This window comes from Rattus norvegicus, chromosome X (genome assembly GCF_021556685.1).
Source record: "Rattus norvegicus strain SHRSP/BbbUtx chromosome X, alternate assembly SHRSP_T2T, whole genome shotgun sequence".
Classification (NCBI taxonomy): Eukaryota; Metazoa; Chordata; class Mammalia; order Rodentia; family Muridae; genus Rattus; species Rattus norvegicus.
This window is the reverse complement of record NC_141554.1, coordinates 109,702,942-109,727,295: the sequence shown is the minus strand read 5'-3', so window position 1 is coordinate 109,727,295 and position 24,354 is coordinate 109,702,942. Positions and strand designations below refer to the sequence as shown.

The 24,354-nt window shown below is 37.3% G+C and overlaps 1 protein-coding gene across 1 annotated transcript in view; it reads right to left on the bottom strand.

Annotated features, from left to right (window-relative positions):
- Il1rapl2 (interleukin 1 receptor accessory protein-like 2) overlaps positions 1–24,354 on the bottom strand; it is a 1,310,993-nt gene that overhangs the window by 1,205,578 nt on the left and 81,061 nt on the right. Inside the window, 1 exon segment of the mRNA NM_001166342.3 lies at positions 18,149–18,249. Within this exon segment, the coding sequence (NP_001159814.1) occupies positions 18,149–18,230 (82 nt within the window). The 5' untranslated portion in view covers positions 18,231–18,249.

The following is a 24,354-nucleotide window of genomic DNA, read 5'->3' as shown; positions in this document are numbered from 1 at the left end:
AGGTAACAGAGGAGTAGCTGAAAGCTGAAGGTTTCAGGTTAGAGTCGTGTATAGTGTTCCTGAGGGAAATGATATGAAGGATTTTGGCAGTGGCAAGGATGAAGAGGAATGGTGATTTGGAGTGTGCCTCAGCTCTTACATTACTAGCACTGCAATGTGGACAGCTAGGAAGAGATGGATCCAAGAGCCCTATGTTAATCTGTGTCCTGACCTATCACCCTGGGCCGTTTTAAAGATGAACTGAGCTGTGGCCTATTAAAGAACAAGGAAGTTCTGAGTAAAGGTGAAGGCAATCGTGAATGTTTTGGATACTACTCAAGCTTAGATGAGAAGTAGAGGCTGGTAAAGAAGCAAGCACTTTAAGAGCAGAGTGGCTGAGGTGGAGGACTGCCAAACGCAAAAGCTTTCCACCTTATGGCCTTTCTATGCCTTTACACTTTGAATTCCTAACTGAGAAGAACCGCTTGAAAAGTTAACTTGAGCTATGCTTTGCACCCTCCTTGAGGAAAACAGAAAGATCCCAATGAGACCTTGAGCCAAGGAGTGATCAGAAACTAGCACATTATAGAGTCTGGTACTTAAGATGTATGTGTAAATATTAGACAATCACACCCTGGTAACAAGAAAAATAGTTCTTCTAATTTCGGGCCAAGGAGATAGCCAGGCATGCATGGGGGAGAAAAATAAAAAAGATGCTACTTTACTTCTATAGAAGGAATGTGTCACAGTGCCACCTGCTGGTAATTCGAAGACCAGAAATAAATTCCTTTTGAAAATCATTCGTTCCACTCAGCTGAACATTGAGGAAAACAGAAAAGTAAGCTTCAATTTATAATTGACAGAAATGACTTACTCAGTAATTTCTTTTATTCAAAATTATACTTTCAGAATTGAAAATGAAACTGTGATTGGCCCTTCGTCTTATAGCTAATGGAAAGCATTCAAACAAAAACTCTAGCCCAGGACCTGAAAGTCACAGCAACCTTGCCTCCTACTCTCCCAACTGATACACCACAGCCTACACCACTTCCTTGTTAGATGCTCAATATATTTCCTATATTTAAAAAACAGGAGATATATTTGAAACACCATCTGTCTAACTGCTTGTTTCTGTGTAAATATGTTTCCTAATTACCTGGGTTTACACTATCCGACTGCTTAGTACTCAGAAATAGTAATCACTTTACACACTCACACACGAAGTGCTATTGATCTCATCTAGGAATTCTGTTTCTCATCATTATTCCCAGCTCAGCCTTTCCTGTTCGTTATCAAATGTCGTCTCCTACAGGAAGCCTTCCCTGATAACTTTGACCTCAAGACAGAAAGAAAATGTTCACCAGACCTGTATCTGTGCCTGGGCCATGACTCATACTATTTCATTTAAAGACAGCCATATTTTAAGGACAAAAGCCTGAACGTGGAAGTCAGACAATAATTTGAGGCCTGGATTTGTCTGAAATAGCTGGAGACCTCAGATGAACTTGCCCTTTAAATATCTCAACTGGAAAATGAGTGCAGTGATGTGCACACAAAAGTACAGCATGACAGAGTATTTAATGGCAAGATGCTGCCACCAAATAAACCTGGGTTGAAATCTGGATCTACCACCTCATAGCTGGAGAGAAGTGGTCAAATTATTCAACCATGCAAAGCTTCTTTCTCTGTGTCTATACAAATTGACAATGTAGTACCTGCCTACATTAGTGATTTCTTTTTATGAGGAGCCATGTTTTTTTTAGCAAAGTGCCTGACATATAATAACATATGATTCATATTAGTGTCTCTGTTCCTCTGTGATTTACCGAGTCCTTTGAGAGTGAAAAGTATGCCTTTGTCCATTTTATACCAAGGTACCCAGAAAAGACTTGTGACAGTCTACTTGCATATTTGGTGCAGTAATAAACATCCTGCATCTATGATATCCCTTAGCAGCATTTAGTTTTGTACAACCACAAACCAATATCTTATTTCTCCCACAACGAAACAATGCCAAGTACATGTCATTCATCCCAAGGGATTAATGAGAATCTCTGAAAAACCATATGTTTCTTGTCTGTAGCCATTTAGGGAGTGCTCACTTAAGATACAGTTCTCCTAAGTCACACAGGCAGAGAGAAGTAGTGCTGACTCTTCTCTGCCTGGGGGAAGGTCATTGAATGTCAAAGCATTTCTATCAGAGAAGAAAAGTCTGCGCCATCCTCATAAAATATTCTGCTTCACTCTTATGGCTTTAAATAAATACATGGAAGGAAAAATGGGACATTAATTAGAATATGAAAAACATAAGCTACATATTCAGTATCTCTCTGATGGATTAGGGTGCACCCTGAATATTTTAAGAAATCTCTGGGTATCAGCTTTCCACTGAGAAAAACTACAGTAAGCATTAAGAGTGTGCTTTGCAGGCACGTATTTCGTTTAGTGCAAATTACACCTGTAGAGTCCCAAGGGATGCACTTTCCCCTGTCATGCCTACATGAGTCGAGTTATGATGGAAAGTCACCCTAGCAGAAATAACAGGAATTCAAAATTCCTCTCCAGCAAATACAATACCCTTTCATTTCAAAGCCAAGGAAGGGAGGAACTCCTCTACTACAGTTCTTACCTATTCTTGTGTATGGGATAAGTCTCAAATCAAAATTAAGAAGGTGTAATTATTCTTAGTTGTTCCATCATCCTCCAATGCTGGAGATAGAAATAAATCCAAGGTGTTACTAAGCATTCTAACTTCTGTATGCATACAACAGCACAGAACTGGGTATAATTCTCACAGAAATGTTTGCAGACTTTTCAGCTTTTAAACTAATGAACTATTTTCATTAGCGTAACTATCTACACATTTCTAATTAAAAAGAACCAGTGTCACAGAGGACTTCAATATTTCAATCACATTACTTATTACTGATATTATACAACAAACAAAGTAATGAAATTATTCTCTCTCTCCCCACCTCTCCCTGTTCTTATCCCCCCTCTCTCACACACACATGTGTGTGCACACATATCCACACATGTAAAAAGACAAACTCGTAAAGTTCATTGAATCCAAGGATCATATACAGGTATTTTTTATTACATTGGAGAAAATTACTTGACTATATAGAGTTATTAAATGCATAGTGAGAGAAGAATTCAAATATACTGTTAGTGAAAATATAGTTAGCATACTTACATTACTTAGCAATTTTGTTGGGAACTTTAACATTTTAAATGAAAACTGTATATGACATTTTCACTTTGGATTACCTCACTTAAAAGTTTCCAGATAAAAACATTGGCTCATCTATAGCTCCAGGATCTATGCAATAAGGAAACTAACTCTGGTAGGATCATTGTTAATTTTTATTTAGTTAGTTAATTAATTAATTAATCAGGTAGTTAGTTAGTTAGTCAGTTTTGAGAAAGAGTTTCTCTAAGTCGTCCTAACTATCCTGTAACTAGCTCTGTATGCTAGGCTGGTGTGGAACTCAGAGATCTGCCTGCCTCTGCCTCTGCTTCCTGAGAATGGGTTTAAAGGTGTGTACACCACTACCTGCCTTGAAGGATCATTTTAAATAGTAAAACTTAAGACTACATAATACAGACCAATACTAGACTTGATAACTATAGTGTATATTAAATTTGAAAATCAATGATACAATTTTACACAGCATTTATAGATATAAAGAAGGTACATATAATCAAGAATTAACTATTATATGAAGCAACATATTATCTTAGAGAATAGTGAGTTTAGTATGGTTGTGAATTTGAAAAGCATATATAATCATTAATACATACTCCATCTGGAAGAATATATATTACACTTAATAAGTTAATTTGGGGAATGAAAATTTTAAAAAAGACAATATCACATGGGGTTTACATCTTTCTAAGTTTGGCTTGACTCCCTTAATAATTTCCAGATCCATTAACTTTATTGCAAATTTCATAATCTCATTTTCCTTTATAGCTGCATTAACCCTATGGCGTGTATTTACCACATTTTCAGTATTTGCTCATGTACTATGGATATATGGGTTGATTCATTTCCCTTGTTACTGTGAATAAACCAGCAACAAACCAGGATGCCCAATGTCCCTGTAGTAGGATATGAGCCCTTGGTTATAGCCAGAAAGTAGAAGTAGGATGGAGAGTAGTTCTATTTTTAGTTTTTTGCAAAACCTCTATTCTGATTTCCATAGTGTCTGCACACTTTGTTCTCCCACCAGCAGTAAATAAGGATTGCCCCTTACCCATATCTTTGCCAGTATGTGTAGCTTGACAGACATGGTAAACAGAATAGGATGGCCTTGCAACACAGTTTTAATCAGCAAGTTCTTGAAAGTTAACAGATAAAGCATCTATGAACCATTTGTGTTTCTTCTGGTTTTTTAACCTTCTTTTATATAAATTAGCTATTAACCACATGTCTGAAGTATAGCATGTAAAGATTTTTCTGAGTCTAGGAGATGTCTGCTTGCACTGATAAGACTCTCTCCCTCTCTAGGTGGAAGCACCTGATTCTGCAATCCCATATGTCAGTTCTTCACTTTATTTCCTATGGCATTGCACTCATGCTGAGAAACCCATTGCCTATTCCTGTATCTTTTCTTATTTTTTTATTTTATTTTTTTTATTAACTTGAGTATTTCTTATATACATTTCGAGTGTTATTCCCTTTCCCGGTTTCCGGGCAAACATCCCCCTCCCCCCTCCCCTTCCTTATGGGTGTCCCCCTCCCCATCCTCCCCCCATTGCCACCCTCCCCGCACCAGTCTAGTTCACTGGGGGTTCAGTCTTAGCAGGACCCAGGGCTTCCCCTTCCACTGGTGCTCTTACTAGGATATTCATTGCTACCTATGAGGTCAGAGTCCAGGGTCAGTCCATGTATAGTCTTTAGGTAGTGGCTTAGTCCCTGGAAGCTCTGGTTGGTTGGCATTGTTGTTCATAAGGGGTCTCGAGCCCCTTCAAGCTCTTCCAGTTCTTTCTCTGATTCCTTCAATGGGGGTCCTGTTCTCAGTTCAGTGGTTTGCTGCTGGCATTCACCTCTGTATTTGCTGTATTCTGGCTGTGTCTCTCAGGAGCAATCTACATCCGGCTCCTGTCGGTCTGCACTTCTTTGCTTCATCCATCTTGTCTAATTGGATGGCTGTATATGTGTGGGCCACATGTGGGGCAGGCTCTGAATGGGTGTTCTTTCTGTGTCTATTTTAATCTTTGCCTCTCTATTCCCTGCAAGGCTATTCTTATTCCCCTTTTAAAGAAGGAGTAAGCATTCACATTTTGATGATCTGTCTTGAGTTTCATTTGTTCTAGTCATCTAGGGTAATTCAAGCATTTGGGCTAATAGCCACTTATCAATGAGTGCATACCATGTATGTCTTTCTGTGATTGGGTTAGCTCACTCAGGATGATATTTTCCAGTTCCAACCATTTGCCTACAAATTTCATAAAGTCATTGTTTTTGATAGCTGAGTAATATTCCATTGTGTAGATGTACCACATTTTTCTGTATGCATTCCTCTGTTGAAGGGCATCTGGGTTCTTTCCAGCTTCTGGCTATTATAAATAAGGCTGCGATGAACATAGTGGAGCACGTGTCTTTTTTATATGTTGGGGCATCTTGTGAGTATATGCCCAAGAGAGTATAGCTGGATCCTCAGGAAGTTCAATGTCCACTTTTCTGAGGAACCTCCAGACTGATTTCCAGAATGGTTGTACCAGTCTGCAATCCCACCGACAATGGAGGAGTGTTCCTCTTTCTCCACATCCTCGCCAGCATTTGCTGTCATCTGAGTTTTTGATCTTAGCCATTCAAACTGGTGTGAGGTGAAATCTCAGGGTTGTTTTGATTTGCATTTCCCTGATGACTAAGGATGTAGAACATTTCTTTAGGTGTTTCTCAGCCATTCGGCATTCCTCAGCTGTGAATTCTTTGTTTAGTTCTGAACCCCATTTTTTAATAGGGTTATTTGTCTCCCTGTGGTCTAACTTCTTGAGTTCTTTGTATATTTTGGATATAAGGCCTCTATCTATTGTACGATTGGTAAAGATCTTTTCCCAATCTGTTGGTTGCCGTTTTGTCCTAACCACAGTGTCCTTTGCCTTACAGAAGCTTTGCAGTTTTATGAGATCCCATTTGTCGATTCTTGATCTTAGAGCGTAAGCCATTGGTGTTTTCTTCAGGAAATTATTTCCAGTGCCCATGTGTTCCAGATGCTTCCCTAGTTTTTCTTCTATTAGTTTGAGTGTGTCTGCTTTGATGTGGAGGTCCTTGATCCACTTGGACTTAAGCTTTGTACAGGGTGATAAGCATGGATCGATTTGCATTCTTCTACATGTTGACCTCCAGTTGAACCAGCACCATTTGCTGAAAATGCTATCTTTTTTCCATTGGATGGTTTTGGCTCCTTTGTCAAAAATCAAGTGCCCATAGGTGTGTGGGTTCATTTCTGGGTCTTGAATTCTGTTCCATTGGTCTATCTGTCTGTCTCTGTACCAATACCACGCAGTTTTTATCACTATTGCTCTGTAATACTGCTTGAGTTCAGGGATAGTGATTCTCCCTGAAGTCCTTTTATTGTTGAGCATAGTTTTAGCTATCCTGGGTTTTTTGTTATTCCAGATGAATGTGCAAATTGTTCTGTCTAGCTCTTTGAAGAATTGGATTGGTATTTTGATGGGGATTGCATTGAATCTGTAGATCGCTTTTGGTAAAATGGCCATTTTTACTATATTAATCCTGCCAATCCATGAGCCTGGGAGATCTTTCCATCTTCTGAGGTCTTCTTCAATTTCTTTCTTCAGAGTCTTGAAGTTCTTATTGTAGAAATCTTTTACTTGCTTGGTTAAAGTCACACCGAGGTACTTTATATTATTTGGGTCTATTTTGAAGGGTGTCGTTTCCCTAATTTCTTTCTCGGCTAGTTTCTCTTTTGTGTAGAGGAAGGCTACCAATTTATTTGAGTTAATTTTATACCCAGCCACTTTGCTGAAGTTGTTTATCAGCTTTAGTAGTTCTCTGGTGGAACTTTTGGGATCACTTAAATATACTATCATAGCATCTGCAAATAGTGATATTTTGACTTCTTCTTTTCCGATCTGTATCCCCTTGACCTCCTTTTTTTGTCTGATTGTTCTGGCTAGAACTTCAAGAACTATATTGAATAAGTAGGGAGAGAGTGGGCAGCCTTGTCTAGTCCCTGATTTTAGTGGGATTGCTTCAAGTTTCTCTCCATTTAGTTTAATGTTAGCAACTGGTTTGCTGTATATGGCTTTTACTATGTTTAGGTATGGGCCTTGACTTCCAATTCTTTCCAGGACTTTTATCATAAAGGGGTGTTGAATTTTGTCAAATGCTTTCTCAGCATCTAAAGAAATGATCATGTGGTTTTGTTCTTTCAGTTTGTTTATATAATGGATCACGCTGACGGTTTTCCGTATATTAAACCATCCCTGCATGCCTGGGATGAAGCCGACTTGATCATGGTGGACGATTGTTTTGATGTGCTCTTGGATTCGGTTTGACAGAATTTTATTGAGTATTTTTGCATCGATATTCATAAGGGAAATTGGTCTGAAGTTCTCTTTCTTTGTTGGGTCTTTGTGTGGTTTAGGTATAAGAGTAATTGTGGCTTCATAGAAGGAATTCGGTAGTGCTCCATCTGTTTCAATTTTGTGGAATAGTTTGGATAGTATTGGTATGAGGTCTTCCATGAAGGTCTGATAGAATTCTGCACTAAACCCGTCTGGACCTGGGCTCTTTTTGGTTGGGAGACCTTTAATGACTGCTTCCATTTCCTTAGGAGTTATGGGGTTGTTTAACTGGTTTATCTGTTCCTGATTTAACTTCGGTACCTGGTATCTGTCTAGGAAATTGTCCATTTCCTGCAGATTTTCAAGTTTTGTTGAATATAGGCTTTTATAGTAAGATCTGATGATTTTTTGAATTTCCTCTGAATCTGTAGTTATGTCTCCCTTTTCATTTCTGATTTTCTTCATTTGGACACACTCTCTGTGTCCTCTCATTAGTCTGGCTAAGGGTTTATCTATCTTTTGATTTTCTCAAAGAACCAACTTTTGGTTCTGTTGATTCTTTCTATGGTCCTTTTTGTTTCTACTTGGTTGATTTCAGCTCTTAGTTTGAGTATGTCCTGCCTTCTACTCCTCCTGGGTGTATTTGCTTCTCTTTGTTCTAGAGCTTTTAGGTGTGCTGTCAAGCTGCTGACATATGCTCTTTCCTGTTTCTTTCTGCAGGCACTCAGCGCTATGAGTTTTCCTCTTAGCACAGCTTTCATTGTGTCCCATAAGTTTGGGTATGTTGTACCTTCATTTTCATTAAATTCTAAAAAGTCTTTAATTTCTTTCTTTATTTCTTCCTTGACCAGGTTATCATTGAGTAGAGCATTGTTCAATTTCCACGTATATGTGGGCATTCTTCCTTTATTATTATCGAAGACCAGTTTTAGGCCATGGTGTTCTGATAGCACACGTGAGATTATTTCTATCTTTCTGTACCTGTTGAGGCCCATTTTTTGACCAATTTATGGTCAATTTTGGAGAAAGTACCATGAGGATCTGAGAAGAAGGTATATCCTTTTGCTTTAGGTTAGAATGTTCTATAAATATCTGTTAAGTCCATTTGGCTCATGACTTCTCTTACTCTGTCTACGTCTTTGTTTAATTTCTGTTTCCATGATCTGTCCAGTGATGAGAGTGGGGTGTTGAAATCTCCTACTATTATTGTGTGAGGTGCAATGTGTGTTTTGAGCTTTAGTAAGGTTTCTTTTACGTATGTAGGTGCCCTTGTATTTGGGGATATTTAGGATTGAGAGTTCACCTTGGTGGATTTTTCCTTTGATGAATATGAAGTGTCCTTCCTTATCTTTTTTGATGACTTTTAGTTGGAAATTGATTTTATTTGATATTAGAATGGCTACTCCAGCTAGCTTCTTCTGACCATTTGCTTGGAAAGTTGTTTTCCAGCCTTTCACTCTGAGGTAGTGTCTGTCTTTGTCTCTGAGTTGTGTTTCCTGTAGGCAGCAGAATGCAGGGTCCTCCTTGCGTATCCAGTTTGTTAATCTATGTCTTTTTATTGGGGAGTTGAGGCCATTGATATTGAGAGATATTAAGGAATAGTGATTATTGCTTCCCGTTATATTCATATTTGGATGTGAGGTTATGTTTGTGTGCTTTTCTTCTCTTTGTTTTGTTGCCAAGACGATTAGTTTCTTGCTTCTTCTAGGGTATAGCTTGCCTCCTTATGTTGGGCTTTACCATTTATTATCCTTTGTAGTGCTGGATTTGTAGAAAGATATTGTGTAAATTTGGTTTTGTCATGGAATATCTTGGTTTCTCCATCTATGTTAATTGAGAGTTTTGCAGGATACAGTAACCTGGGCTGGCATTTGTGTTCTCTTAGGGTCTGTATGACATCTGTCCAGGATCTTCTGGCTTTCATAGTTTCTGTCGAAAAGTCTGGTGTGATTCTGATAGGTCTGCCTTTATATGTTACTTGACCTTTTTCCCTTACTGCTTTTTTCTTTCTTTATTTTGAGCGTTTGGTGTTTTGACTATTATGTGACGGGAGGAGTTTCTTTTCTGGTCCAATCTATTTGGAGTTCTGTAGGCTTCTTGTATGCTTATGGGTATCTCTTTCTTTAGGTTAGGGAAGTTTTCTTCTATGATTTTGTTGAAGATATTTACTGGTCCTTTGAGCTGGGAGTCTTTACTCTCTTCTATACCTATTATCCTTAGGTTTGATCTTCTCATTGAGTCCTGGATTTCCTGTATGTTTTGGACCAGTAGCTTTTTCTGCTTTACATTATCTTTGACAGTTTAGTCGATGATTTCTATGGAATCTTCTGCTCCTGAGATTCTCTCTTCCATCTCTTGTATTCTGTTGGTGAAGCTTGTATCTACAGCTCCTTGTCTCTTCTTTTGGTTTTCTATATCCAGGGTTGTTTCCATGTGTTCTTTCATGATTGCTTCTATTTCCCTTTTTAATTCCTTCAACTGTTTGATTGTGTTTTCCTGGAATTCTTTCAGGGATTTTTGTGACTGCTCTCTATGGGTTTCTACTTGTTTATTTTTGTTTTCCTGGAATTCTTTCAGGGATTTTTGCGATTTCTCTCTGTAGGCTTCTACTTGTTCTCTAAGGGAGTTCTTCACGTCTTTCTTGAAGTCCTCCAGCATCATGATCAAATATGATTTTGAAACTAGATCTTGCTTTTCTGGTGTGTTTGGATATTCCGTGTTTGCATTGGCGGGAGAATTGGGCTCCAATGATGCCATGTAGTCTTGGTTTCTGTTTCTTGGGTTCCTGCGCTTGCCTCTCACCATCAGATTATCTCTAGTGTTACTTTGTTCTGCTATTTCTGACAGTGGCTAGACTGTCCTATAAGCCTGTGTGTCAGGAGTGCTGTAGACCTGTTTTCCTGTTTTCTTTCAGCCAGTTATGGGGACAGAGTGTTCTGATTTCGGGCGTGTAATTTTTCCTATCTACAGGTCTTCAGCTGTTTCTGTGGGCTTGTGTCTTTAGTTCACCAGGCAGGTCGCTTGCAGCAGAAAAGTTGGTCTTACCTGTGGTCCTGAGGCTCAAGTTTGCTCATGGGGTGTTGCTTATGAGCATGCAAATAGACAGCAGTACAGCAGAACTGAGCCTTAAAAATAGTTGAGGCTTTTTGGACAACATCTTGCTTATAGTAAATATTCCTCTCTGACACTGGAGCACAAAACACTCATCTAATATATACAAAAATAAAATGTAACTGTTTTCGAATACAATTTTGTTTAGAAAAACGTGCCATGGAGAGGTTTGTATGGGTCCATGGGCCATAATTTGAGACTTCCTCCTTTAAACAACCACTAACCATAAGAGAAAGAGTTACAGTTGCAGAGTAAGTCACTAGCCATGGCATAAGATGGAATATTAAAAATTAGTCATTTAACAAAAACTGGATCACAAATGAGAAATGAGTGAACAATAACAATGTGAAAAGTGAGAAGAAGCAAATGCAAAATATGTAACAATAGAATAGACAGCAAGATTGCATTCATGGTAAATGAAATACACTCTCTATGTAAAGAGAAAAATTTCAGGCTGAATTAAAAGCAACATTCAGTAACATGCAGTCAACAAAAACATACTTCCCGTTTAAAACTACAAGTGCTAATATTAAGTGATTGACATATCAAGAAAACAGCAGACTTACATCATCTAGCAGATATATTGCGATAGACAAAGAGAAAACTTTTTATGCAAAGAAGGTTACTCTTTGCAAAGATAATTTTAAATTTATGTAACTGACAAGAGCTTCAAAAATTTATGAGGCTATTACTGTCAAATGTAGTGGAATAACAAGACAAATCCACAAGTATAATTAGACATATTAATAAAAAAAATCATCTCACTAATTTATTTGATGAGTAACACCAAACTGGAAATTGTATAGAAGATACAAAAACTGTCGTCAATTACCTTGACCTCATTAATAAGTACTGAATAATATGTAGCAAAAATTAACTATTCCTATGTAGTGTTCACTAATAGGGTCTGTCTTAGTTAGGGTTACTGTGGCTGTAATGAAACATCATGACCAAAAGCAACTTGGGGAGGAAATGTTTAATTTGGCTTACACTTCTACACTGTAGTCCATCACTGAAGGAAGTTAGCATAGAAACACAAAGAGGGCAGGAACCTGAAGGAAGGAGCTGATGCAGAAGGAAAGAGCAGCACTGCTTAGTACCTTACTCCTCATGGCTTGTTCAGTTTGTTCTCTTACAGACACAAAACCACCAACCCAGATGGCACCCTCAATGGGCTTTGCCCTTCCCCATCAATCAGTAATTAAGAAAATGATGTAAAGTCCAATCTTACAGAGGCATTTTCTTAATTGAGGTTCCCTACCCTCAGTTGACTTTAGCTTGAGTCAAGTTAGCATAAAAAAATCAAGCATAGGTTCATAAACTAGAACAGAAAGTAAAATTCAATGAATATCAAATGCTCCACCATATAGAGAATGTACTTTAATTAGAAATTAAAAAACAACATATTAGTAAAACACTGTATGTTTAAAAACCTAGAATACAGACTTTTTAAAGTTTTCATCTTAAAGAACAATAGATATTTTAGGAGACAAATGTATAATGTATGCTTCCCTGCCAATAAATTAAAAGGATAGTTGAAATAGATAAATCCCTTCAAAAGACTCAAAGTACCAAATCTGACTTTAAAAAGAAGAGAAATACATACTCCTGGATCTAATTTCAAAAAAAAAAAAATCACAGCATCAAGTTTTCAATGTGGAAGAAACAGAATTCCAACTCCAAATAACTGCTGGAGTCAATGCTACTAGTAATTTGAAGATGAAAATGCCATTTAAGAAAGCAGAACTTGAGACTGCTGGTCTTCCTTACCCAGACCCTGAGGTCTCTTGAACACTGAGGCACCAACCAAGCAGCATACACGAACTGTAACGAGGCTCCAGACACATGTACAGCAGAGAACTGCCTAGTCTGGTCTCAGTGGGAGAATACATGCCTAGCCCTGGAGAGACTTGAGGTCCTAGTGAGTAAGGAGCTCTGGTGGGAGGCAGGGCCTGGATGCAGGGGGAACATCTTCTTAGAGACAGGTTTGGGGGCAGTAGGAATGGGATGAGGAACTATGGAAGGGCAGACCAGGAGGAGGATAATGACTGAATTGTAAATATATAAGCAGAAGTTTTCCCGAGTCATTTTATGAAACAAATCTTATCCCCATACAATCTAATGAAGACAAAATAGACCAAATAGTAAGGAGAAATTATATTCATGAGTAAGGTAGAAGAATATTCAGCAAAATTAGGCAAGAAGTAGCAAGAGCTGACCATTACACTTAACTTCTGGGAAATGACTTCAAGTCTGAGATAGGCTATTTTTGATTATAAACTTAAAGCATCCTTATAGGGAAAAAAATGCTCCTTTTGTCTATAAATGTGAAAATTCATCAGAAATTCTATTTCAATTTTAATCAGCAAAAATGCACATTTTAAACATCAGTATGTTCTGCTTTATTAGTTACTATCATTTTATAGTTACATTTTAGTGTATGGATATGGTCTAACTCCCAATATCTTGATAACTATATATTATTCCATTAGTTTACTATAATTTTATTAGCCATTCATTTATCTCCATAAGATTAAATAGTTTTGACTGAATAAGCTTTCATTTCATTTCCTTCCTCCCAAACACTAGAGCTAGTAGAATGCTGCATGCTCAGTAAGAATTTTTAATATGCTATGCCTGTGGCCATATAAAACCCAATGAGTAAGAACTCTAAAATTATTTCCCTTTCATCTTCTCCACTAAGCATTTCATTGAGTATGATCCAGGCCACAAGTTCAGGCTAATATGAATAATGTTCTGCCTACTCTCAACTTGCTCTAAACTTTGTCTTTCACTCAGAACTTCATCTTGCAATACTTCTACTGACCTAGCCAATCATTCCCACCCAACATTCCTTTTCCTTGAAAGTCTAAACTCCATTAGAGGACTCACCCTAATTAAAAGAATTAAAATACTCAAGTACCAAGTATTAGAATGTCTATTTAAATTAAAGTAAAAAATATTTGGGTGGAAATTTTCTCCTTGATCTTAGCTCGCAATAAGTTTATCAAATGAAAATTGAGTACCATCTTGTTGATATTCTTGTTCACACTGTATGAATATTCTTAAACCAGCTTTATTTCTGGCCCACATTTTTGAAACAAAACATCAAAGAACTCAAAGAAAGTATACTTGATGTTATTTAGAATTACATAACAATCTGACTCACAAGAGAAGTTACTTTGTTTACACTAGGAAGGGGTTTGAGAAACTCTCTGACTTATTCAGGCAAGTTAGTTCATACAGCCTCAATTTCTGCCTTTATTGTTTGCTTTTACTTCTCTGGGAATTTTAAAGGTTGCCCATTTCTGGTAAAAACAAGCAGTTACCCATTCATCAACAACCAGAAAATGCCATAATATCATAAATAGTAATTCTCTCATTACATAAAGTTGAACAATTTCACATAAGTCTATCCAAAAATGTATCTGTAAGGGCCTGGTGTGTGCCAGTAGGTCTTCACATCCTCCTCACTTCTAGAAATTACATTGTTCCTGACTGATTCAAGTATTTTGGTAGCTTTACAATTTTATTTACAATTGCAGAGCACAGAGAAGTTGATCACTGTGGTCATCCTACAGATAAACTGGCTGCATGGTGACCCACTTTTGGTACAAACTTAACCACGTAAGTCCTGCAACACTGATGTTATGTCCTTTGATTTGGACATCCAAGCTGGAAGAGCTGAATACTGACAGTTGTACAACACAGCTTGCAATTTTTTACAACGGCAACAGGAACAGCAACAAGGGCAGCAACAAAAATCCAAGATAATGTAAGGGGAAAGCCTTGTGGCCCAAATGATAACAGTCACATGTACTCTACAAACATCATTTATCCTTTCTAAAAAGTAGCAAATTAGAAGGCTTTGAGTAGCCTATTTCATGAGGGAGAATAATTTCTCCAAAGCATACCATTAGAATAGATGCAGAGACCCCAGCCAAACTTGAGGTGTTTTGTTGGAGTGGGACATACAATTGAGTAAGCCATAGGGAAAGGTCAAGAACACCACAAGAAGTCCTACAGAGTCAACTAACCTGAGTCCATGGGGGCTCACAGAGACTTAAGCACCAACCAAAGAGTAAGGCCCCTACACATTTGTAGCAGATTGCAGCTTGGTCTTCAGGTGGGTAACAACTGGAGGCAGGGCAGTCTCTTACTCTGTTGCCTGCCATTAGATTCCCTACCCTATCTGGTTGGGCTTCCTGCCTTGTCCTAGATGTCCTAGGGTGGGGTGGTACCACCTTCTGTGAGGAGAAGGAGAGGGGATAATGGGAAAGGAGGGATTTGAAAGGGTGGGACTGGAAGGAGGGTGGCTGTGATAGGAATGTAACGTTAATAAAAATTTAAAAAACCCTAAATTAAAAAAAAAAAACAAAAACAGACAATAAAACTATTAGTTTAGGTCTATGTGTTCTCTACTAGGAAAGGAAATAGGCATTTTTGCCGTTTATCTTTATCAAAGTATTTGCCAATGTCTTTCTGTAAAGCTTGAGTAAACCAATTTTAACAGCATATACATTCCAAATGGCCTTATCGATATATTAACATTATGAGTATAGTGTGGACGTGATAACAAACTCACATTTAGCCAATCAACTCCAGTCTTGTCATTTCCTGTGTAAGTTGGGCATGCCCACCATGACATAGAAACACACTATTGGCTTTTTCCCCCCAAAACTGCACATCATCCAAAACATTAAGATTTGCTTATGAGATACACTCTTGGAGGAGACTCTTTTTACAACTAGTTCCATCCTAAGACACCTGCCAAATACACACAAGGCCTTCCATTCCATCCCCAGCACTGCAAAATACACAAGGATAGACAGGGAGAAGGAGGGGACTTCCAACTGGTAAGTCGTTTCTCAAAGTTTGGCAAGTATGGAAGTAGAAACTTTTATCCCTTTGTCTTCTGTCTGGTGCAAAGAGACACCCTTGTCATCAAAAATGTAAGGAAAGGGACTCCTGTCTAGAATAAACCACATGAAAATGATTAGAGCTTCACATTGCAACCTAAATAGTCATAAATACTAGTGAATAACAGACTTAATCATTCTACTGTTTTCAAATAGAGAGAAGGGAAATGGGAAGAAAAATAGAAGCTCTGGGTTTCCTTGGCAACGCTACGAAGAGTAACCGTGTAAGCTTGAACCTGGATCCTTTTGATTAACAAAAGCAAAGGACATAATAAAGTGCATGAAGCTAAAGATTTGATGAAGCCTTCATCAATCCTCTTCAAAGATAAATCAACTCAAATCTGATTATCACAGAGTGAAAATATGTATATTTCTACATATTTTAGAATTAAAATAATAAATGCATAATAAGAATAATAATAACAACTACAGATGTGGTGTACTGATGCAATGGAAGATTTTGACGGGAAAATTAAACAGAAAGTAAGAGTGGGAAAAAAATGCTTCCTCATTCTCATCACCCATGTCCCATTCAGCATTCTCTATCCATTGTACCCCCAATTTTACTGCATTGTGAAGTTAAACAATAAACAAATATATAAAAACTGTAAGCAAACACGAAACTTTATATAAAAAACTATCCAGTTATGCACAAGCCAGCATTTACCTATTAGACTCTTCTGTCTGCTCTCTATACACCATAAGGAGAAGCTGGAAGTCTGAAGAGGAATAACACAGTGCACATTTAAAACACTCCCACTGCCTAGATCTACAGGAAGTCATGTCATCATTGTCAGTTGGCCAAAGCAAGTAGCAACATGTTAGGGAAACAAAAGACTGAAAGCAATACATAACCCAAGTGTCTTACCTTAAGTAAATAACTTCCTGTGTAATGTTCCTTTAATAAAGACAAATGTATTTGACCTTACTGAGGAAACAAAGCTAAGATTCTCAGGAAATCGCAAGTGAAAACTAAGAAGCAAAACATTAGGAAACTGATCTCTGAAAGTCACCAGTATATCAATAACCTTCTCTATGTATATAAGCTTTAACATCAATGATTTATTTTGTCTGTTTTGTTTTTATTGTGGCTTTTGCCATAATTAAACTATCACAACGTAGATGGCTTTTTAAAACACAACTCAATTTTTTTTCCTTTCAGGCTGTGCCACAGACATCATAACATAACTGACTGAGAAAAATGGGATCTGGTCCAACAGGTTACATTTGCTAGCAAGTAATCTTTGCAAGTGTTTTACTTCGCAACAATCAATCTGAAGCAAGATTGAAAGTGAAAATGTGACTTGAAAAGTGAAGGAAGGAAAGGCAGCCATAAATGATGTGCTTAGTTGGAGAGATGCTAGACTAAAACCATCCGTACAAACGGAGCAGAAAAGAGATCCTAATTATTCTAATATGATTTAAATGTGGGAGTCTGGAACACAAAGACACACCCATGCAGAGCCCTCCCATTACTATTCCACAATTATCCAGACTTCAGGCTTGTTCTCTTTTATAACCCTTTCCCAACAATTTTGAAGCTTACTAATATGCTATTAGACGTACAACTCTATTTATTAGCTATTTCAATTAGTAAGTGCATTTGAACCTCAGAAAATAAGCACTAAACTCTGAGCCCAATTCAGGACATACTGTTTTGAAAGGTTAGGATGCACTTTGTGTCTGGGAGTTTAGATGTAATGATAGTAAAGTGCATACATTTAATGGAAATAATGGAGCTAGAAGTCAGTAGAAAAACCCTGGCTTGGGTTTTTGTTTTGATACAATAATGCATTCCCCAGTGTCTTAGTAGAATGGGTATATTCAGGAAATCAACTGTTAAAACTTCATGTATGTTTTTAATTATATATATATATATATATACATTATATATATACACACACACATATATGTATATCAAAACTAAAAGACACATTTCCACGTGTTAACAATTATTAAGTTTTGATTGAAATATCTACTGACAACAGCTTATTCTTTAGTATAATCATGATTGGCTGCCAGACAGCCACGTTCTAGGAATAGGTGTTTCTGCTCAAGGAAATTTATTTTCATGAAATTAATATTATTTGAAACTGAATCCTTTAAATGTCTACCTATTAGGAATTCTAGACAGCTATGGACAGCTCACTTCTAATTTTCCAAAACATCTCTTCAAACCATATTGTTGCATATTGAATCAGGACGCAAATGATATGTAGTTTTTTTAAAGATGTCCTCTCTTCTAATTTATAAAGGTTTGCTCCCGGGTGGTTACTCACCAGCAAATGTAACCAACTCTAAATCGCCCTTTCATGTTTTGTTGTCCACTGAGAGTATGCTGGCCATTGAATTTTAACAAACTTCTGCTGGTTTCCCAACATTTTCTCAGTGGTAAGCAACAAACTTCATTTTTATTTTGGCTGCTTTCCAATAGAGCTAGAATGCAAGAGATTCTATTTAAAGACATTCCTAGTTAAAGACATAGGTGATCTATGAATGCTCACACACACACACACACACACACACACACACACACACACACACACACAAACCTCCACAAACTTTGACCATATAGCAAGAAGTCACCAGTCACATACCAGAATTTCTCTTTGAAACCATCTTCAAATTTGTACTGACTGCAGAACAGACCACCAGGGCCAGAAGAAGTGGCAGCTTCATTGTTCACGTTCTCTGGCAGCTGAAATACAAAACAAAAGAAATTAAAAATCTGAACCACATACATGTTTGCCTCAGTGAAACCACAGCTATAAATTGATACTGTTCTCTGGAAATACAAAAATCCTGGGAAAATACCATTCAAGATCTTTATCTGGTAATGTCTACAGAAAGATTTTAAAAATCTAAAGGTCCTGAGTATGAAAAATTGTTGATTCCAAGCATTTCAGATAAGAGACACCCAAATTTCTACTGTATTTTTCAAAGATTGACTGCCGAAATGATAATCCACTGACATCTGGCTTTATTTTTATGGAAATAGAAGAACATTTGAAAGCTCAAAGTTAAAATGTGAGAGAATCCTGCAGAAAAATTCTCAATGGCTTCAACTAGATGCAAAATGAAAATTGAACTCTTTCATTTTGGCTTTCAAGGGCATGAAGATGGGCTCCTCCATTGCTTCTCTGATCTGACTTGATGGCATTATCCTTTTGTTTGGTTATAGCATAATTACCCGGATCATATCATTTGTCTCTTGGGATTTAAGACTATACACTTCTCATGCCATTTGCACTTAGCCTTTATCCTAAGCCATCCCTCCCACATCTTTTTTTTTTATTTTATTTTTTTTTATTATCTTGAGTATTTCTTATATACATTTCAAGTGTTATTCCCTTTCCCGGTTTCCGGACAGACATCACCCTCCCCCCTCCCCTTCCTTGTGGGTGTTCCCCTCCCAAACCTCCCCCCATTGCCACCCTCCCCGCATAGTCTAGTTCACTGGGGGTTCAGTCTTAGCAGGACCCAGGGCTTCCCCTTCCACTGGTGCTCTTACTAGGATATTCATTGCTACCTATGGGGACAGAGTCCAGGGTCAGTCCATGTATAGTCTTTAGGTAGTGGCTTAGTCCCTGGAAGCTCTGGTTGCTTGACATTGTTGTACTTTTGGGGTCTCGAGCACCTTCAAGCTCTTCCAGTTCTTTCTCTGATTCCTTCAACGGGGGACCTATTCTCAGTTCAGTGGTTTGCTGCTGTCCCACATCTTCATGAAGATGAATTTCCAAATAGCCTATAGGCGTCAGATTCACAAAAAGGACTTCACCAGACTAACCATTTTTAACTGATTGTCTTTCTTACTCTGTTTTCCCTTTATTTTTCTTTCTTTCTCACTCCTCCCCAGGAATTGATGCTCATGGCGCTTTTCATGCCTCAGCCTCCAGAGTGCTACCTTGCCCGGCTTATCACTCATCTGCTTTAGAACCATCAGAACAGACAGCTCTTTTTTTATTTATATGACAGGATGACATTCTACACAACAGTGACACCCACATTAAACAAAAATTAATAGCACTATGTCTTAAGCATTTGGAATGAAAGGGCTTAAAAATGAAATAAAAAAATAACACAAGTGTGAACTTGAATGTGAGTCCTTAATAGGGAAAGGGAGCTCTTTCCAGCACCATCAAGAGACATTTAGAGAAAAACAGACACGAAAACAAACAAACCATTTTATAGTTTTGCCCCAAGTGAGCTAAGACTTTTCTGATGATTTTGAAGCATCAGAAGATGAGAAGCAGTGTGCTGTACAAGGATTATCATAAGCCCAGGGTAAGTGATGGCAAAGAGGTTGGAAAGGTGAAAGAAATCGCTGTGAACATTGGGATAATAAATGGAAGAAAACCTGGGTGGAAAAGCAGGAAGAGAAGCTGGGTAACATTTAATGACGCTGAATATTGTTTCAAGATTTATTCTATTATAATGGATCTGTACTTGAAGGACATAAACCTCACTAGATTATAAAAGTATCAGAGTGGTATCGTGTACTCAGTGGCATTCCATATTTCCTAAATTCACTTCCAATATCCATTTGATACAGAAAATTCTTTTTTTTTTTGTTCTGAGTCAGGATTACTCTGTGTAATAGCCCTGGCTGTTCTGGAACTCACTCTGTAGACCAGCCTACTGAATGCTGGGATTAAAAGCATGCAAATTAACAGAAAATGTTCAGGGTTTAGCCACTAGCTCTGCAAATCAACATAGCTAGCACCTTATTATGATACCCTTAACTCACCAATAAACAAAGAGGCTTGATACAGAGAAGTTAATCTCCCTTGCATAAGAACAACAGATCACTTCACGCATGCACTCATACATCATTATCATACTTCTGCATCCCTACTATGGGGATGAAGAACTCTGGGAGAGGCAAGTGTATAGGAAACTGTTAGGTGACAAGGGGACTAAACTACTTCTTGCCTACTCTCAGCACAGAGAAGACACATTTTGGGTCCAAATGTTCACATTATGGGGGGGGTCAATAAATATATTATTCTTGCCAAGAAGCTTTGGAACATGAAGCCAGATGTGTGCACAAGAAAGGAGAGTGATAGGATGGCTCCAACTCTTGGTCTCTCTTTCCAATGCCCAGAGGGGATATTTGAGAAAGTCTTTCATCATCAGGCTATCACAGCAACTATCTACTTATATAATGCCCAAAGACAGCCCATAAAATCAATTATGGTCAATCAAAGGAAGAGACACATAGTAGAAATGTCTATTTTCTCCATTGCTCTTTTCCAGACACTCTCCTTTCAGGAAGGGATGAGGTTATCAACAAAGGAAGCAAATACCATACACCTCCGGAAACTCCTAGAGACTACAATAATTTGTTACCTCTGTTGGGGATTAAAGGGATTATATTTCTATCAGACAGTAGTTTGGAGAGAACAAAAACAAACTAGAGTAAAAATGATGCTCATCCAACATGTGCAGTTTATAGAATCAGACTGACGTATGTATCAATGTGTCTTTTCATCTCTTAGAGAGAAAGGATAAGAAGAATAAAGCATAGCAAGTGGTACCTAATGTGAAAGTGATAATGTTTATATTCTAATAAGTTGAAACATTTAGTGATTTAGTTGCATTTACTCATTTGCTTGTTTTTTTCCTATTATAATATGCTCTTCACAAGAAAAGCCACTTCGTCGTGACCTATTTTATCTCCAGCTCTTAATATAGAGTTTGACACAAAACTTACAGTCCATGAACCCTTAACAAGTAGAACTCAGCCATATGTAGATATGAAATTAAGTGATCAAGACTTCAAATGAATAGAACATTTTTAAAATAGTCATTTGTTTAAAATAAAATTTTACCTAAAATATGTTTCTCCACATATGACTTGTAGCATACTTTCTATTTCCCTGAACACCACTGGAATCCCATAAATACCTTCTTGTCCCATTCTAAAATACCTCTGCATAAGTTTTCCTAGGTTCTTTTTCTGCCCTATGAATAATTATCTACTATAAATGCAGCATAACCAGTATAAGAGATAAAATGTAAATGCTGTATCAGTAATACATAGTGTGAGTGACTCTTAATCAGCTCTAAGAGTTTTTTAACTCCAGGTCCATCACTCTTTTGTATATCCCATCATGAAGTGGCAACTCATTCCTTGTGTATTTCATTTATATTCCTTGCCCTGATGTTCCACTCCCATGTAACATTTTCAAATCAACATCCTGGAACTTAACCATAATCTTAAGTGTCCCACTTTTGAAGAATCCAAACTAAAACTCTGAAAAGACTTTTAAGTGTTCAATATATCCTTCATTCTCCATAGCAACAAAAATATCCAGTGAGAAGAAAACTTAAACTTTACTATTTCAAACTTTGCTTAGTTACTAGATTAACTCTAGTTAAATCTTTAGGATTTAGCCATGCTATCCTCCTCCGGAGCTATTATGACTATCATTGTATCTTCACTCTTTCTATCTAAAAGCTATCTGAAAGTTATAATAACCTTCCCAGAAGGGACTGTCTAATGATTTTGATATCTCATAATTAACAAGCTACAATGATTATTGAGAAAGCTCTTTAAAAATCCATTCACCAAGTGGTCATGTGCTTGAATTCTCACTATATATAGACTAGGTTTGTTTACTAATAAGTCAGTGTTTTAAAACAGCTTAGAAATATTTCTACTTTATGTAATTAATCTTTCTCTGTTCTTTGTGAAAGAAAATATTTGATTTTAACTGAATAAATCACCACCAGAATAGAATAAGTTAACCCCATAATTATTTCATATGTTCACTTTCCTTTTCTCTTTCGTTTCATTTTTCCTCAAGAACACTGTGTCAACAACTAAGTTATTAAAGACATTTGTTAGGCTATATTTTATACTTATACTTTAGTGAGCATTTGTGTATGTCAGACATGTATTACTGAGCTGTTATATACCATTGTGATCTTTCAAAAATTCATTGAGGCACTATTATCATTATTACCATGATTTTACTTTTCAAGAAAGAAAAAATAGCTGCTATCTAGCCAAAATCATATTAGAAAAAATCACAGAATAGAGATTTGACTTTGAGTCTGTATGATCAAAGCCAGATCTTTTAATAAATACTATATTATTTCCCCCTAGATATTCAATTCTAAACCAAGTCAAAAGCTGATAAACTTTGTCTCCTTAGCAGTAAGTTGGTATAGCCCAACTGTAGAGATATATGCACACAACAGTGCTAAGTCAAGTAGAAAATAGTGAAAATCAACCTATATATGCTAAGTGGTAAGGAAGAAGAAAGTTAGAGAAGTAGTTTGCACCATGTTCAATGGGTGATTTAGATTTCCCATTGAAAGAGAAAATCTGCCAAACTGCCAATTCAGTCAAAGAGAAAGGCCAGAGTAATCAATCTCCTAGCAGTGATCATCTGCAGCAGCAGTCAGCCTGAAATATCATCATTGATCAACGAATGTCTTCGGACTGACCAGTGGGCTCCCAGCATAAGGTTCCACACATCTGTTTAAATAATAAAAGTGTCAGAAGCAGTTGGAGCTTTCCCATGAAAATCTTTGGTTTATTGCATTATAACTTTTCTCTTGGTGATTTTACAACCAGCTTACTGTTGTGTGAAGAAAGTGTACAGGAGCATGCATTATACCTACTACGATGACAATTTTGCTGCTATTCAATTATTTCAAAATTACCTTTCCCCCCAAAATAGTCTACTCTCACTACCATTGTCATAAATATGCAATAGTTCTTACTCCTGCAGTTCATATTCCCCCGGAGAGCCTTGTGTTTATTGATTCCCTAGGGTTGGCACACAGTCCCCTGTTCCACAAAGGCTATGTGCAAAATTGCAAAGGAGGAAGATGATAGGACAATGGCTAATGAATGCATTAGTATTCCTTTCCTTAGAGTATCAAATTCTGATATAAGTAGTACTCTCTTGACTAGAGAGTCTTTAAAAATGTAATTGAACTAAATCTTCCAACAGATGATTGCAATGATGATGCTATTCTCAGGTGACATTCAGGTATAATTTGCAAATTGTCTTCTACACTTTCTTCTCTCTCTCTCTCTCTCTCTCTCTCTCTCTCTCTCTCTCTCTCTCTCTCTCCCTCCCTCTTTCTCTCTCTCCCTCCCTCCCTCCCTCCCTTAAAGTGCCAGACACTGTGGGTTCATACAATGCCCTCATATTGCACTTCTGGATCTAAAACAAGATTAACTTATGAATATATGTGAACTAAAGACATCATCAATTTGCAGACTGCACATATGAATTCTCATAGTATTACTACCATCAGGGAAATTTTGGAGTCATCACTATATTTTCCCATCATCTAGTCATATATATATGGATCATACCTACTTAATTTATGTCAATCACTAACCTCTTTTAAGTCTGTTGCTAGTTATAATGAAGTCTAATGATTACAGAGATGGGGTCATAAAGGCCCTACTAGATACCTAAACAGAAAACAAACATGAAGCAGTAGTTATAAGATTCTATTAAAAGAAAAAGAAATTGGTTCTCAATAAGACTAAAACTGACAAGACAGCAATACTTATCTAATCCAACTTTCAAGCAATCAAGACATATTTTATTCTCTATATCTCTATCTCCTATCCTCAGGAACTTCTTGTCATTTGAAAATAGCTCATGCAGTGACAGCTGACTCTGTTGATCGCTCTAATAGAGATGGAGGTTAAAATAGACAGGAAGAGTAAAACATGCAGAGCCAGAAATACCAATTTAGGAAGACAAAGCAGGAATAAACAGAGGTGTGGGAAGAAAAATATACACATAAAGAAAAAAAGACATAGATAAAA